The following is a 16,977-nucleotide window of genomic DNA, read 5'->3' as shown; positions in this document are numbered from 1 at the left end:
GTGAAGTCGTGCTGGAAGGTATTTTCACACAATGACATTTCATTTGGGACAGTTGCTTCAATACAATTTTGTAAAATATTGTGGTGATTTCTTTGAAATATTTTTAAAATAACTTAATACTGCTTAGATTTTCAGTAATCTAAGCTTCGTTTACTCAATAGACACACCACTGTTTTTTGTTGTTTTTTTCCTTGTAGTATGTCATGGGACTTTGCATTTTGTTTTATTTACCTCTCTTCTTTGTGATTTGTACAAGTACCCATGTATGTATTTTTTAATGAATAAGTGCGCACTTCCAAAAGTGTGCATTTTACTTACATTCTTTTTTTATTTATTATTTCAGTTTGTGGCGACATCCATGGTCAGTTCTTTGATCTAATGAAGCTGTTTGAAGTAGGAGGTCCCCCTGCTTCTACACGCTATCTCTTCCTAGGGGATTATGTAGACAGAGGCTATTTTAGCATAGAGGTCAGTAAAATATCTTTAGGAGCATTAACAGAAATTCAGTTGCTTTCAATTATATATTAACAAGTGATTGTATCAATACTTTTGATCATGACATAAAAGTATGTTAGAAGTTTCCAGTCTTTAAAGAATAATTTCATTAAAAAAAACAAAAAACATCAGTACCTAACAGTTATCTGCTGTTGGTGTATTATTCTTATTCAGCTGTTTCAGGTAAAATCGTGTTGTGACATTAATTAGTTTTGTTTATGTAAATGTTATTTGGTGATTACAGCTGTTTGCGGTGATGGCTTGTTCCCTAATTGTGGATATACTGCTGTGACTTCGTTTCATTCACATTGGATTACTTTTGTTCTCTGGATTACTGGATACTACCTCAAGTGCTGCACAATGGATTATCAACGCCTGGATTGATTCTTTTCTGATGTGTATACAAGTGTATTTATGTTTTTTGAGCTCCGTATTTCCATGGTTTTGTCACAAATGCTTTGTTGTAACACATTGTTTTTTCTTTTTTCATTTCAGTGTGTTCTTTACCTATGGGCTTTAAAAATTTTATATCCAACAACATTCTTCCTGTTGCGTGGCAATCACGAATGTAGGCATCTTACAGAGTATTTCACATTTAAACAAGAATGTAAGTATGCTTTATTGTTTGGGTCACTTTATCTTTTATCTTTTGTATGCTAATTAATTACTTTTTGTTGCTCAATGAAAGTACCCAGTTTACAGTCATTTACTTAATTTTTTATTTTTTAAATTTATTGGGGGGTTTTGTGTTATGCAATTTTTGTATGGGGGGGAAAAGTTTGACTCCAGTTCATATGTATACCCATGTTTCTTACAAATTCACAATTATGAACCGGCACCTGTAGTAATCCACATTAAAACTTATCCTGATCCCTATGCAAATCATTCTGAAGAGGCTGTTTCTTTCGGCAAAAGCAATTGTGTCAGTTTAATTTGGTATTCAGTTATGTTTGCAGGGTTATCAGTGTTTTAGATTTGTATGCCTTTTCATGGGTATTAGCCCATTGTGGGGGGAGTGTGGTTGTTTATAAATTTCTTTTTTAAAGTAATATTTTCTTTTCAATAATCTAATTGAATGACTAATTACATGATGCTTTCATGACTGATTTTTGCGCATGTTATAACCCCTGTAGTGTTCGTCCCATACAAAAATTTTAACGGTTGAAAGCTTTTTAGGAAAAAGTCGGAAATCTGTCGATGATAGCATTGCTGCCCAGATCTTAATTCAACATGGCACATTACTTACTGACAATTGGGGGGAGGGGGGGGGGGTAGCCATCAGGAAGTTTTAATTGAGACGTATTTGTCATTTTCAACGTTACATGGAACATATCTCCCGAGAGAAACTCCTGCCTGTGTCAGGTTACTCTCCAAATTTATGTAGAGTGCCTATTTACTTACAACCCTGTGTATGGAATTTCAGCAACTTATTGCATTGTGAAAACTGGCAGGCTTCAGTGATTTTGATACCATGTAAAAAATGTGAGAATTTATGGCATTAACATGTCTAATCTTGGGCACTTGTATGACCTATGAATGTCCCTTAGCCGTAATTCTCTTTATGACTGTGGCAATTGAAGTCAAATAACTTTGTTTTGCTGATAGTCAGGTATTCGATACTGTTGCTATGTAGAATGTTATGCTGTTTGAAGGTGAACAATCTTTTTTTTTCCTGAGCACATTCTGAATTGTAATTTTGTTTGTTATTGAATTCTACAGGTAAAATCAAATACACAGAGAGAGTTTATGATGCTTGTATGGAAGCTTTTGACTGCTTGCCCCTCTCTGCTCTGATGAACCAGCAATTTCTTTGTGTTCACGGAGGACTGTCGCCAGAAATTCACACATTAGATGATATCAGAAAGGTGATTTTGATATGGTGTTTTTGTTTGTCGGTAGTCACCCACTAGAGGCTTATAATGGCATCCTCTTCATTTTCTAGGCCCTTGATCTGTCTCATTTCCTTTTGTCGTGTTAGGGTTTTTTACGTAAAAATTACCTTGGTTTTTGGCTAGTGCTTTGCTTCTTCTTTCCTGTCAAACATCTGTCATCCTTATAAAATCTCTCCAAAATTACTTTTTCTATGTTACTCTCTAGACAATAACATGTCTTATCTTGGGCACTTGTATGACCTATTGGTATTGCAAGTGCTGCAGAACTCCTATTAGTACTAAAAGCTCTCTGTCTCACATGATAGCTCCAGCAAGGCTACGTGACTTCATTGATTGCTTTTGCCATTTAGTTTTTTATTTTGTTTTGGTGATCAGTTTGTCATTGTCGCCTTGATAGCCAGCTTGCATAGTGTGCTAGTAGTGTTTGTACAAGGTATTGAAAGTTCTTACAATATTGAACTTTAATATTTTTTTAAAAACCCAACTAATTAAAAGAAAACAATTTTTGCCATGTACAAGTAATCGCTCAAAGTGTCTGGACTTTGTATTGTGTGTGTGTGTTTTTATGAGATTTATTTTAGGCTCCTTCAAGTTCTGTTATTAAAAAGAAGAAAAAAAATATACTCTTTTTGCAAACACAAATGTGGCAACATTGTGATCGGTTGGTTTTAATAGAATCTTCGATATTGTCATCTTCATTGTCCTTTTTATGTTGATTTTTAAGAAATTGAATGTAGGTACTGACTTTGTAACCCTGTTTTGTTTTTTCCCCTAATTTTGTGCTTTCACTATTTTCAGTTGGATCGATTCAAAGAGCCACCAGCATTTGGTCCCATGTGTGATTTGTTATGGTCAGATCCTCTTGAGGATTTTGGGAATGAAAAGTCATCAGAACATTTCACGCACAACACTGTCAGAGGTTGCTCATATTTTTACAGGTATTTGTCATTGTCTATTGAATTGTGTGTGTGATGGGAGCAAATTTATTGTTGCCTATACTTTCAGGACTCAGGATTAACTAAAATAGGATGTGATACAAAGCAAATGGGTTCTTAACCCTCCTAACGCTAAGTCATGGGTGAAAGTTTTCCGGCATATGCCGGAATTCCGGCTTTTGAAAATAAGCTTTTCAACTTTTCCAGTTTGGGACAAATTGTTGACTTCATGTAAACATTTAGGAAATAGTCATTCTATCCATCCAGTCTCTAGCTCCTTGCATTTGGTTACGTTGCTGATCTGTCTCAACTTGCCCTACTGGCCAAAATGAGCGTTGCAAGCCCAGAAATAACCCAATTTGATCTATGTCGCAGTAAACACTAGGCCAACGCAGTAAACACTAGGCCAACGACCTCGATGTTATTGATCTGGCAAGACCACTTTGTTATTTGCCCAGGTTTAGCCATATTTTGCAAAATGTGGCTGGTTTTGACATCTTTGGTTCATGTCTGTGGGTCGTTTGGACAAGCACAAGCACATCGCGGTCAAACTTTAAATGTTATTGTCATTTATTTTTCTTTTATAAAGGAAATTCATTCTTTCAGTAAATGTAGATAAGATGCACACAGAAAAATAGTACAGTAGGGGTGAAGGCCTATGATCTCTCAATAGGCCAAAGCCGAGGGCAGTGTAGTGTAGCCTGGGTGTAGGCCAAGGACGTGTTTGTTTCATTGTTTCATACGACACTGGAGTCTTCAGCGGTTGATCTAGATCTGGCCTGCTCACTTTAGTTGCGGTATAGTCTACAGTTGTTAGGCTACCAGACAGGTAATTTCAGAATTCTCCGATGATGGCCTGATAACTGTTTCAATCGCGGCACACAAATGATCCATATTATTCATAGTTCTGCTGTTACTCAAAACAAGCGTTCTCCAACCCCAAGTTCTGTTAAGTCGGGCCCGTCATCGAGACCCGTGAGTAAAACTTTCAAACATGCGTTCTCATCACGTGACATGACTTCGGCGTGCGAGTTTCGCGCGTGTTGGAGCGACCGTCCGTTGACGGGGTCAACTAAAGTTCATGCACACAGGTTAAAGCGTCTTTCGAGGCTTGATGTGATACTTCAGAATTAAGAAATAGTAATAATAAAACACGCGCACGCGTGCTCAGAGGGCATATACATGGAATATAATATATTTATGGACACCTCTGGAAAAAATTTTATTCATCTGGCTAGTCACCTTGGTGATTTGTCGTTGATCCCCGTTTTTTTCCTCTGAGATCCAGATTTTTAGATTTCATAAAGTGGCAGATTTGGTTTAGACATGTGAGCGGAGAAGAGTCTGCTTGTGAAGGTGCGAGAGTTTTAAAAAATGTGGACTGTGACAGTGACACGGCTCTTTAAAAAAATGTGTGTCTCAGTGGGGATTGTGATAAAATACATGTTACAAAAATTAACATCCAGGAATAGCACATTGCTGTTTTGCGGACCCAGAACCCGGTTGGATGGATTGTTTTCAAAGGAATTCCTTAAATGAAAGTACCTGTACTACATGTATCATTATTTATGAAATGCGTGTTTATCTGACGACATTTCTCAATGCGTGTAATTTTCAGATGTAGGCATTTTACTAATTCGGATTTCAGGTTTTTTAACCTGTCAGTGCTTTCACCCATTAGACCTGCATGTTTGCCCACAATCGTCTGAAATCCGACAATCGCGACCTGACCCGCGAGCCGGTCGATGCTATCGCTAGACCCACCTGTATCAGTCAATGTGCGTAGTGCGAGACCTGGCCGACTGCCAGCGCCCCCTTTTTCTCCCGTCGGCTTTGTCGGCACTTTCGTTTGAGTGCCGACGTCGGCGTTTCCGACATAATTGTCGGAACCTGATTAGAAATGCGAATACGAAAAAGGACGACGACCTAAATGATCTACTTTCAGTTTCGTGCTAGAGCGGCCATTTTGAATTTCGTTTGTTGACTAATTATCAGATCGTGTGGATTCATTCAAGTCCGACTCACTTGTTCTAATAGACTCTAGATCTAGATCTAGATCATTATCGACCTCAATGGAGGATTTATATTCCAATTCTATTGTATCAAACCCTATCATAGGTTGTGCTGTAATATTAATGTTGGTAAAAAGCATTTCATCAGGTGCGTGAATTATAATATTTATTTAGAATCTCTAGACTCAGCCGAATTCCTCTGTTCGGAATCGGATGCGGATTTCTAGTTCAAGGCCTATTCCTATTCACTTGTTCTACAAGATCTAGATCTATATTTATTAAGATTACTAGATCTATATTGAGGATTCATATTCCAATTCTACTGTGTTATTGTATCAAACCCTATAGCAATGTAGATGTAGGCCTAGATCTAGATCTATGGTCCTTGTTAGTTTTGGAGTGTGGTTTAAAAAAAAAAATTTATTTTGGACTTGTGCTGGCCTTTTTACATGAGGCCCGTTGCAGGTTCTTTTTTGGGGTAGGGTTAGGTCTCTTCTTTATTTTGTTTGTTGGGGTGGTCGCTCGTTACTCGGAAGTCCTTCCTTATGAGACCCACAAAAGCTCGGGGGGTTTGCGCAAAATTTTCAGACAATCTGGTTTAGGCTCACATGCAGGTCTAGCTAAGCCATTTTTACCATTACTGCCCTTCAGTGCCCGGTTTATTTTAGAAAAATGCTAATTTTCAACATGATTGCATAAAAAAAAAGCTCATATCTTTCTTATTTATCATAATTTCTTAATTACAGTAGTAGGAAAAATGTGTCTTACATAATGAACTACCCTTATGTCTGGTCAGATGCTTTTTATTATGCTGTTGTTGTTGGTATCAAAATCCTCATTTTTAGTCCAGCCTTCTTGGAGATTAGCAGGAATATCTACGTCCCCTTCTGGGCTTGAACCTTTCTAGATCTAGATCTACGACATGATGTCCTAATCATTCACACATAGATCTAAATCTTTTATTTAAGGACCTAATCCTTCAAACTCTTTATCACTGTCGCCCTATCGCCCTATTCCAGAAAAATGTTGGGTAAATCTGTGTCTGAATCAGCTGACGAATCCAACATTTTGAAAACTAAACAAAATCCCAGAAAATTGCCGATAAAAAACTCCCAACCGATCCCCAACTGCGAAATGCGCGGCCAGCGGCTCTAATAAACGTTGCACTGGTGGACTGTAGTCACCAGCAGTTTTAAAAATGGCTATTTTCATGTCAGCGGTATAGTTTCTACACTCATGTCGGATCACGACCAGTGGTCGGAATGCGCGCGGAAGGGAGGTACAAGTCAGTGGTCGTGATGCGCACTCAGAGGGTTAAGACTCTTTTTTGCAAAAATTTTTATTTGAATATTTCCATGCTGTTTGTATAAGTTGTCTTCTGTTTTATGTACGTACTGTCGTAAGATGTCTATTTTTTTGTGTTTTTCTATTTTCCCCAGCTATGCAGCATGTTGTGATTTCTTGCAACAAAACAACTTGTTGTCCATAATTCGAGCACATGAAGCACAAGATGCAGGGTAAGTGTTGTGATGTCTTTGTACAATTTGATCTTTGCTTATTTTAGCAAGAGAAAACTCTTATTATGATTTTTTGTTTTCTAAATGTCATGACAATGGCAATCTTTGTTCTTCTCACAGGGAGAAATTTGTCTTTGTCGTTAACAATGGCAGTAGACGTTACAAAAGTTACACCTAAAGGGGCTCTCGCGTGAATGCACTAGACAGGCTTAAAATACATGTCTCACGTGCTGGGACAACCCGCTCCATAAAACACTCTCTCTTTCTCTCTCTCTCTGTTTCATTTGTAACACTGTGTGTTCAGTAACCTCACTGCAGTTAGTACAAATGAATTTCTGTATCTGTCTGTTCTTGCTTTTTTGGAAATGTATCGTTTACTGCAGGTCGATAGTTAAAATTCCGATGTCAGTGGGTGGTCTGTTAGCATTATTTCCGACTTTTAAAAAAAAACGCTTGTCTTGTGCAGATATTCAAAGTTACTTAGGTCTCTACCAATTATTCTAGATGCCTTTCTTATCAAGTTGTTTTGCCTTACCAAATTGCTACCTTAGCAAGCAATATCAAAATTTATCAAAATTTCTACGGTAGTGATGTAGAATATCTGAAGGAGGGATGGATTCAGATTGAAAGACCTAAGTTTCCTCAGATAGTACATTCTCTGATTCACCTTTTTAATAATATTGTTTGCGTGGTTTTGCCATGTAAATTTGTTGTCGATTGTGAGACCAAGATATTTGTTGTATGAATCCGTGATTTCAATTGTTTCATGTTCAATTACGAGTGGTTGGAATGTTGGTTTTTCTCTTCTAAAATCAAAAATCATTTCCTTTGTTTTTGAGAGGTTCACTTTTAGAAAATTTGAATTGCACCATTTAAAAAACATACATATTTCTTCGAAATACTCTTTTTCATCAAGGTTTATTATTAATCCAATGATAGCGGAGTCATCTGCAAACTTTATTAAGCGTGTTTTATTTTTACTTCTATGATCATTGGTATATATTGTATACAAAACTGCTGACAAAACACCCCCCTGAGGACTGCCGGTGTTACAAAGGATTGTGTAAGATTTTGTGTTGTTCAGCTTCACATATTGTGGTCTGCCTGTCAAAAATTCCAGGGCCCATGCTGCGATACGATGACTAACTCTCAGACTCAGAAGTTTTTCAATAACAATATGCAGTTGAAATGTATTAAATGCCGTGGAAAAGTCAACAAAAAGTACCATCGTATATATATATACGTTGTAGATGTTTCAAGGTTTTTCAGTATAGAGTCACAAAAAACAAGTACAGCATCTTCTACGTTCCTCTTTTGTTTGTATGGAAACCGGAATGGATCTAGATTTCCATGAACACAACCCAGAATATTTGAGAGGATCAATTTTTCAAGGCAATTGAAAGCAATGGATGTAAGAGTGACTGGTCTTTTAAAGCCATTTAATTCATATATTTTAGGCTTTTTCAATGTTTTCCATATTGTAGGAATGTAGGTTTTTTTTTAGTAGAAATGTCTTCGTCTTGCATTCTCTTTGTTTCATTTTTTTTTCCTAACTCTTTCATCTCTTTGAGTTTGAAAATGTTTTTGTTTCTTGATGAGTGGAAACCCTGCTTACTGCTTGTGTTTTTAAAGACTTGGTTTGATTTTCTTATTTCAGGTATAGGATGTACAGAAAAAGCCAGACGACAGGTTTCCCTTCATTGATAACAATATTTTCAGCACCAAACTATCTAGATGTATACAACAACAAAGGTTAGTATGCACAATTTATGTCTTTTGCATTCATGAACTTTCATTTTTAGTATCAATGTGCTTGTAATACTTTTTACATAGGGTGATAAAAAAAAAAATTTAACAGAATAGATGTAATTCGTTCTGAGGGAATTGTGTTTTCTGTGAAATCCAGAGGAGAAACTTATATTTAAAACGGAAGGAAAGTTTTGAAACAATTTATTTTTAAAAATTTTCTTCCTTCTCTTAGAATTTAATTTTTCCACCTCAGTGACTTGTAAACTATATAATTTCATTTCTCAAGCAGGATCATAGAAGAAAATTTTTTTATTCTGGTACTCCAAGAACCAGTGCTTTACATGTCCTCCTTTGGACTTTAGACATTTTAAACTCATCATTCAAAATGTTTGATGGCGGCCAAACACAAACCAAACCATGAGTGCTTAAAGCTACACCATATGAAGTGGGGGGGGGGGGGGGGTTACCCAATAGACAGCGTTTTTGAACCTGAAAGGTGAAAAATAAGCTTCCCTACTGAAACAAAATCATGGAGGAAATTTTCAAGTTCTTCAAGTTGATCAAAGAACCACTGATAAATTGCCAGTCTTTGATCCGTGTCAGCCTGTAAAAGTGTTTGCTTAACAGGAATATAGTAAGGCTGTAGGTTAAGATCTGCCTGAGAATGCGTTCTGTTGAGGTGTAGGAAAGTTTTAGCTGCAGTCATTATCTGCTGAAAGACATCTCTTGAAACATCGCTGTTTAAAAGGGTCACAATGGTGCCTGTTGGGCCTGAAGTGATCGCTTTGCCATGGAAGTTTTAGTACTGATACCGCATAGAGTTCCAAATAAGGAAACTTCTCTACCCATGAATGACATCGGAGATCTTGAGGGCACTTGAGCATTCTTCCCATACGGTGTGCGGAACTGGCAAACAACTGACTTGAGAAAGACTTGATTGTTACATCTTTGAGTGTTGGGTCTTGGTATGATGCAAACTAGTGCGTCATGAAAGGTTAAAGTTGGGTTGGGTTTGTTTTTTTTTGTGTGCCATACAGAGCAAAATTGTTCTGTAGAATTATCTAAAATGAACATCAGCTAAATTCTTTTAATTCCAAATATTTTGTTCTTTTGAAACACAAGTCACAAGGCTTCTGGAAAGGAGAAAATATTTCCAAAAGAGGTGGAAAGTTTTTGTGATGTTTAGTTGGAGATTTATTTTTAAAATTATTTTTTGTTTAAGTTTATTAGTTATTTTTTAAAAATCACCCTGTGTATATCCAATGTTATATTACAGCAAAGATAGTACATAACAAGGTGGGCCATTCAGCCAAAAAATGTCCGCCGGAAGTCCGCTCTTTGCTTCAGATGGCGCTGCAGTCTGTTTTGAAGCTCTTTTTCGTTTTTCTAGAAGAAGAATAGGAATAGCACCTCCTTGCATGCGCAGGTCGACTGCTGTTCATCAGCAGTTCGGGTTCGTTTAGTGCAAAGTTTTAGGTTGTTTTTTTTTAGTGTTTTTTTTTTAATGACCTCTCGCCTTTCATTCTAAAGTCAAATTAAACGAAGAAAACAATCACCCTTTCCTCCGGAAGAGGTTTTTTTTGTCAGCGTAACCATTTTAATAATTTATTAAAAAACTAGCTAGTTTCACTTTGATTTTTTGAACTCAAGTAGGGTAACTCTGTTCGTAAAGGGTACGCATTTGCAAAGAGGGCGCCACCGAATTTTGAGGACACTTTTTTAATTGGCTCAAAGAGAGAAGTGGCCCCTTTTGTTATATAGACTCTTTGATTACAGTGTGTTCAACTTTGTATAAACTTATGAGGAAGTCTGAATACCCATAGTGGGGAAATTTAATACCTGGTGATAGGACACAGCACACAAACACACACACTCTCTCTCTCTCTCTCTCTCTCCCTTTCTCTCTCTCTCTCTCTCTCTCTCTCTCTCTCTCTCTCTCTCTCTCTCTCTCCCTCCCTCTCCCTCTCCCTCTCCCTCTCTCTCTCTCACTCACATACATGCACATTTCTCCCTAGTTGTGCAGGTTTTAAAGATGCATATTAGTATGTTTATGTTCTTTTAATTGCAGTGCTGTTGATATTGAACATTGTTTTCGTTTTGGAACTTTCTTTTTTAAAAATCAGATAACTTACCCTATTGGAGTATTTTTTTTAACATTTTAATTAATTACCCCCCCCCCCCCCCCCCCTCTTTTACTTGCAGCTGCTATCTTGAAGTATGAAAACAATGTGATGAATATTCGACAGTTCAATTGCTCTCCTCATCCATACTGGCTGCCCAATTTCATGGATGTATTTACGTGGTCATTACCTTTTGTTGGAGAAAAGGGTAAGGAACTATAATAATTGTGGAATGATAATTTCACGACTAGAGTGTTGGAGAACAACGAGTCTAAATTGCAAATGAGCTTATATCAATTCATTTGAAAAATAGTTGGCTGATTGCCGCCATCTGTTTGAGTTTTGAATATACTGTTCGTTTTCACACTTGTTCAGCTTTAACACCTATGGAATCGTGGATGAGAATACTGGAGAAACCTGACTGCTTTCCCAGGACTGCAGGCAGTATATTCGCAAACGTAATGACTGAGATCTAAACAAAGGCCTGTCAATATTTCCCCAAACATTTATTTTCATCAACATGATATTTACTTTCGATTTCTTGCAGTTAAATGTGGAAAGCGATAAAATGAGTTAAAAAGGGTATTTACTTTAGGTGCTCAACAAAATTTGCATGGACACGGAGTGTTGAATCAATGACCTTGATTATTTGGGTCAGGAGTCTTCAGATTGAGAAGAAAGTGATGAGAAATAGATTTGGAACCAGTTATCATTGATTGAGGTGCAATTTACTTGATAAATAGGTCTGATCTTTTATCTCTGTTAGGAACAGAGTCTGGATAATAGCTTGCTATTACAATAGCTGCCACTTTTCTGCTAAATAGCGGAACTCCGCTACCTCTGCTTCATCTAGCTTTTCCCATTACTTTCCTCCTTCCCCTCCCCTGGACCACTCTCGGTAGCAATTTGTGATACCTTTTTTACACGCGGAAAACACTGGACTTGGAATGAGGCGAAAGCGTGGCTTGCAGCATGTTCATTGTGGGTCGACTGGCGTTCGAGCATCTGAACAATAGTGTGTCGAGTTGTCATTGAAAATGGAGGAAATTCGAGATAAATTAATGCAGAATGCAAAAATAAAGGGAGCTAGCTGGGTTGTGAAGGAAGCAGACGGTGTGCGACTTCAACAGTTCATTAGAAAATTGAACATGCCGTTTGGTGTGATTTTAAAAAATCTTGTACAGTAGTACAGTGGCTTTAGTCCAGTACTGCTCTACATCGTTGCACAAGTCGAAAGTGAAAGAAATCTCTTTATGAGACACTAGCTGAGCCTTTGCCAACATGTGGGATACCCTGGTGTGACAAATGGGGTCCAAAATCAACTTTATGTAATAACTCTTTAATCATCCATATTATATGGCCTAATGATTGCTCTTTCAGGCTCAGTAACTGCCAAAGCTGTATATGCAATGGTCTAGGTGTAATTCTGACTTGAATGATGGAAATAGTAAAAAGTTCGTTCATAACAATGATGACACACATTTATGAATAATCAAAGTTCCTTTCTTCAGCTAGGCTAAGGTTATATTTAGAATCCCCACCAACTCGGGGAAATGGGGGAAAAGTCGGGGATTTTGTTATGGGTCGGGGAAAGGATAGGGCCTGTGTAATATTAGTAGTGTAGCTATCTAGACAGTATTGTTGAGAAATCATGAAGCGGAAACATAACTGAACTGCTATGGCGACAGGCGGAAGTGTATGTGTGACACCGAGGCTCGATCGGGAAGAATCAAGATTTGCTTTCGCTTTCGTTACCACCCAGAAATTTTTCGGTAATAGTCTGATAGATAACGCAACATTTAGTAACATGCAGGTTGTGCATTACAAACGCTGTGTCGCCATGAAAATAAATCAATATTTGTCCTGTGCTGTCACTTGGGGGGGGGGGGGGGGGGGGATAGAAAGGAACGTTTTACAAGCGTTTTGTCAGGTACGCCATCGTCACCGGTCAGTGAACCTGTGTGTTCGCATCAAATGATAAGGATCGTGTGAGTACCGGCGGGGGTTTTTTAAATAAATTTTTTTTTTTAGATACACTCGAGGCAACGCTAGAGGACAAAACTGAACTTGGAAGCAAATTTTTAGTATTTAGAACTTTGATAACTACTACATGTATAAGAGCTCTCTGCAAAGCACGCGTTGGTGCAGGCCTTGTGTTTAATCAGGCTCCGTCACGCCGCGCCTTGTTATTGAACTAAAGTGTTCGCGTTTCACTGGATGGGGTGATAATAATTTATATCTATATTTTCAAGTTATTACTAATATTACTATTACTCTACAGTCAATATTCTGTTTCTAGGTCTTTTCTCAGGCAGTTTATGTAGGCTAATATGGGGGGGGGGGGGAATATAAATAAGTAAGAACAGACTGAAATACCAAAGTCGCATAAGATCACACTGACATATTGTTGTCTGGATATAATGTATCTACATGTGTGTGTGTATTCACAAACATATACATATATTAGATATGAATGGAGCACGCGCTGTCATCGTTATGTGACATACCCTCTTGAAAATGGATGAGCCCCCTCCCCTGGAAAGATTTAAAATGAGAAGCTAGGTTGGCAGTCACCCAGTATTATAAACTATTGTTTGAAGACTATACTGCAAAATGTACATTTGAAATCATTTAAAGACATTTTGACTTTTTATCATTGATAGATGTGCTTTTTTTAGGGGGATCATTCTTGACGGGCAGCGGCCTTATTTTTCCCACGAATTGGGGGTCTTGAGAAAAATTTCCAGGATTTGGTAGGGACCCTGTATATTTTGAGACTTGTATAGCAAACAACTTAGGAAAATACATAGAATTGACAGTATATAAAAATCTTGATTAATTTTCGATAAAATTTACTTTTTTGTGTCATAATAGTTATGAACGAACAATAAGTGACCAAAAAACTATCAATTATGTCAAGTTTCTTTGACTAGAATTGTCTAAAATAACACTGTGGTCTAATTATAGTCCAGTGATAAATAAAAGACCATTTAACAACTATTTTTCAATGCAAACTGGTCATAGTGCATGTTACGAATAAATTTAAAGTTCGATTGGACACACTATTTCGTCCATAACTATTATGAAAAATGTTACTTTGGGCCCCTAAAATTTACTTATTGTTCTGTCTTTCACATAAAATAGTTTTCATTTTTGAGACTCATTAAAATATGCATATATGTGTCATACCGCGATGGAATGGGGCGCTCAATTTTTTTAGCATATTGGTATCATCTGAAAGCTGATTTATTTGCTTTGCTTCCAATGAAATAAATATCCATCTATCTTATATAAAACTCAAGATATTTGCTATTGGAGGAAGTGAGGTTGCCTGGTTTCAATGGTGAAATTAGCGAGAAAATAGCTGCCAAAGTTTGGTAAACCCAATGGCTAAAGAGTCCTTGAAAACACAAAAATGACATTTTGTGCCTTTTATGGGGGAGGGGGGGCCTTAATAATAATAATAATAATAATATAGATAGCATTTTTATAGCGCATATCCCTGCTCAACAGCAGGCTTTATGCGCTTCTTACACCTGAAGGCTAGGCTATCTCGCTTATTACTGGACCGAATTTTACCAAATTTCACACATAACAAGCATAGTCAGGAGACGTAAATAATCTGCAATTAAATTTGAGAAAAAAAGTTTCATTTCCATGGATATGGCGGCCATATTGGATTTTGTTGACATGTCTTACGTAATGAATACAGCACTTATTGCTCATGGAAATTGATTGTTTTTTGCGTGCGTGTTAACAAACATTAGATATAAGAATTAATCTGTTGGTTTTTTTTCGTAAACAAATTAGAAAATTTTTTATGAATTTTTTTCCTGAGGTCGCATTAAAGTTTGCAAAAAAATCTGTGAAAATCCACACTCCAGACACGACCAACAAAATTCTATTCCATGTATAACATTTTCAACAGACAAATTTTTAGTCTTACATCTTCTCTTCATTCTGTGAAAATTTAATTAAGATTGGATGAAAAATGGTGGAGTTATTCAAAAATGTATAGAGAAAAGTCACGTTTTGAGAAAACGTCCGATAAAGAAAAATAAAATATTGACTTAATGAGGAAATGGTGGTGGCAAACATGCCTGGTATGGGGGAAAATATATTTTTTGGGGGCTCTTATGCGATGAAATAGTTGTCGGAGAGGCTGAGGAAGCTAAAAATGTCAACAACTTAAATTCCATCATTTTGAGCCGAATCGGGACTTTGGGGGTGTAAATCCACCCATCCCACTAATCAATGTTTTTCAGTTTGGGAATGTGTTTTTATATGGACATAAAAGAGGTTGAGCCAAAAAATAAAAATTTGACAAAAATGTTCAAACTGGCGAAAAAATGCGTTTCTCCAATTTCTGTATTTTGACAAGCGCCTGATTTCACTATGCTTCCTCACATATGTAGGAAGAATTCAAAGTTTATTTACTGTGAAACCCTTAGAATACCTTTAAAATGGTTCATTCGTAACAATAATGACAAACTTCAATTTTGACCTAAAAATTTATACATTTTTATCTGTCGTTCATTTTTTAACACTTTTTAAAATGAAACTTCCCTCATAATATGTATCTGTGTACATGTTTTAGTTTATTATCACTGAAGGGCCCTCAAAATATATTAAATGGACAATAAATAGTTCGTTCATAACCATTACTACAAAAGTATAATACTATTATGATTAAAATCGAAATATCAGAATGGATACAAGGTCTATTACATACTTTAGTTGGGGTAAAATTAAAAATACATCCCAAAACAACAGTAAATTACATGGAATGAGGTTTTGTTCTTAACTAATATGACATATTTTACTTTGGGTCCAAAAAATTAAATTATTGTAATGTCATTCACATAAAATTGTTTTAATTTATTAGACTCTCCTCAAAATGTGAATATATGTAGGAAGAATTCAAAGTTTGATTACTGAAAAATACTTGGAAACAATTATGACAAACTTCCAGTTTTGACCTAAAAATTAATATTTTGACCTGTCATTCATTTACTTTAAAATATTTTTATTAAATGAGTTTCCTCATAATATGTATATGTGTACATGTTTTTAATGTTTGTCAACACTGAAAAGCCCTCAGAATACAATATGCAGTTCATTCATAACAATTGCTACAAAAGAAAAATACTGATTAAAATACATACCCATACACTTATGATAAATATCAGAATATAAGCAAGGTTTATTACATCCTTAAGTTGTGTTAAAATTAAAGATACATCCCAAAACAACTGTAAATTACCTGGAATAAGGTTTGGTTCATAACCATTATGACACAATTTCGTTCACAGCATGATGACAATCCATTATGACAAGCATATTTTGCCTCTTCTTTGCATCTCTTTTGAGTCATCAGCACGCTGCTCTTCCATGTTTTTGCAACAATTTAAAAGGATGTTGTGAAACAGTGGGAAGTTCCTCACCTGATATTTTGCATAAAAATCATGAAGTGTTTGTTCATAATATCATTATGACAAACATGGATATCTCAATCAAAGTCATATTTAAGCAAAACCATTGTCACTCATTGTGGCGGAACGGAAAATTACCCTTCTGACGGATCAATTTCAAACCAGTGTTTAATGCTGGTCATTCCTGGGGATGATATGTTCTACGATTTCGGTTTTCTAGACCTTGGAAAGTCTGATGATGTAATTATGACACGAGTTATGGTTATGAACGAACTACATTTTACTCAGCAATAACATCATTAATATAAAAAATAAAACCCTGTTAATGGACACATGGTGTTATGATGGTGTATTAAATATTTTCAGTGTTTGAATGCACTGCTGTTTGATAGTTTAAGATTAACAATATTCTATATTTAACATACAATTACGTGTGCACTCAAGATAAGAAAAAAATGCCCTATTTTTAGTACTATTATCTTTCCGTGAAGAGTTATAAGATGCACACACCAATCTACTTGCTCATGCGGCTTGACCAACTTATTTCCTTGCCATATACATTATGTTTTCAGTAGAAAACATGTTTCCATACAAGTGGTACTTGATTTTAAAAGTCCTCATGCAAACACCCCCACATTTTGGCAAAGGCTCAGCTGGCAACAAACCCTGGATTTTTTAGTCACCATACTATTGTCTCTGGATCTTGCTGGTTTTACTCTGGCCTTCTGAGAGTGCGTGTACGCCTTCGCGTGAATTTCTTCCTTTTTTAAAATTCATGAGTGGAAGCTATGTATTACATAATACCGTTACAGCTGACTTGTACCA

At 36.4% G+C, this 16,977-nt stretch overlaps 1 protein-coding gene across 3 annotated transcripts in view; it reads left to right on the top strand.

The window, feature by feature from the left end:
- The window catches only part of LOC101850144 (serine/threonine-protein phosphatase 2B catalytic subunit alpha isoform), a 53,156-nt gene that overhangs the window by 14,164 nt on the left and 22,015 nt on the right, over nt 1–16,977 (top strand). For all 3 annotated transcript variants that reach the window (XM_005092448.3, XM_005092450.3, XM_005092449.3), the window contains exons 3-9: nt 344–468; nt 991–1,102; nt 2,215–2,360; nt 3,186–3,325; nt 6,774–6,851; nt 8,509–8,603; nt 10,803–10,928. In XM_005092448.3, the coding sequence (XP_005092505.1) occupies nt 344–468; nt 991–1,102; nt 2,215–2,360; nt 3,186–3,325; nt 6,774–6,851; nt 8,509–8,603; nt 10,803–10,928 (822 nt within the window). The remainder of the gene's footprint in view (nt 1–343; nt 469–990; nt 1,103–2,214; nt 2,361–3,185; nt 3,326–6,773; nt 6,852–8,508; nt 8,604–10,802; nt 10,929–16,977) is intronic.

Source organism: Aplysia californica, unplaced genomic scaffold (assembly GCF_000002075.1).
Source record: "Aplysia californica isolate F4 #8 unplaced genomic scaffold, AplCal3.0 scaffold00046, whole genome shotgun sequence".
Lineage (NCBI taxonomy): Eukaryota > Metazoa > Mollusca > Gastropoda > Aplysiida > Aplysiidae > Aplysia > Aplysia californica.
This window is presented reverse-complemented; position numbering and strand designations above follow the sequence as displayed.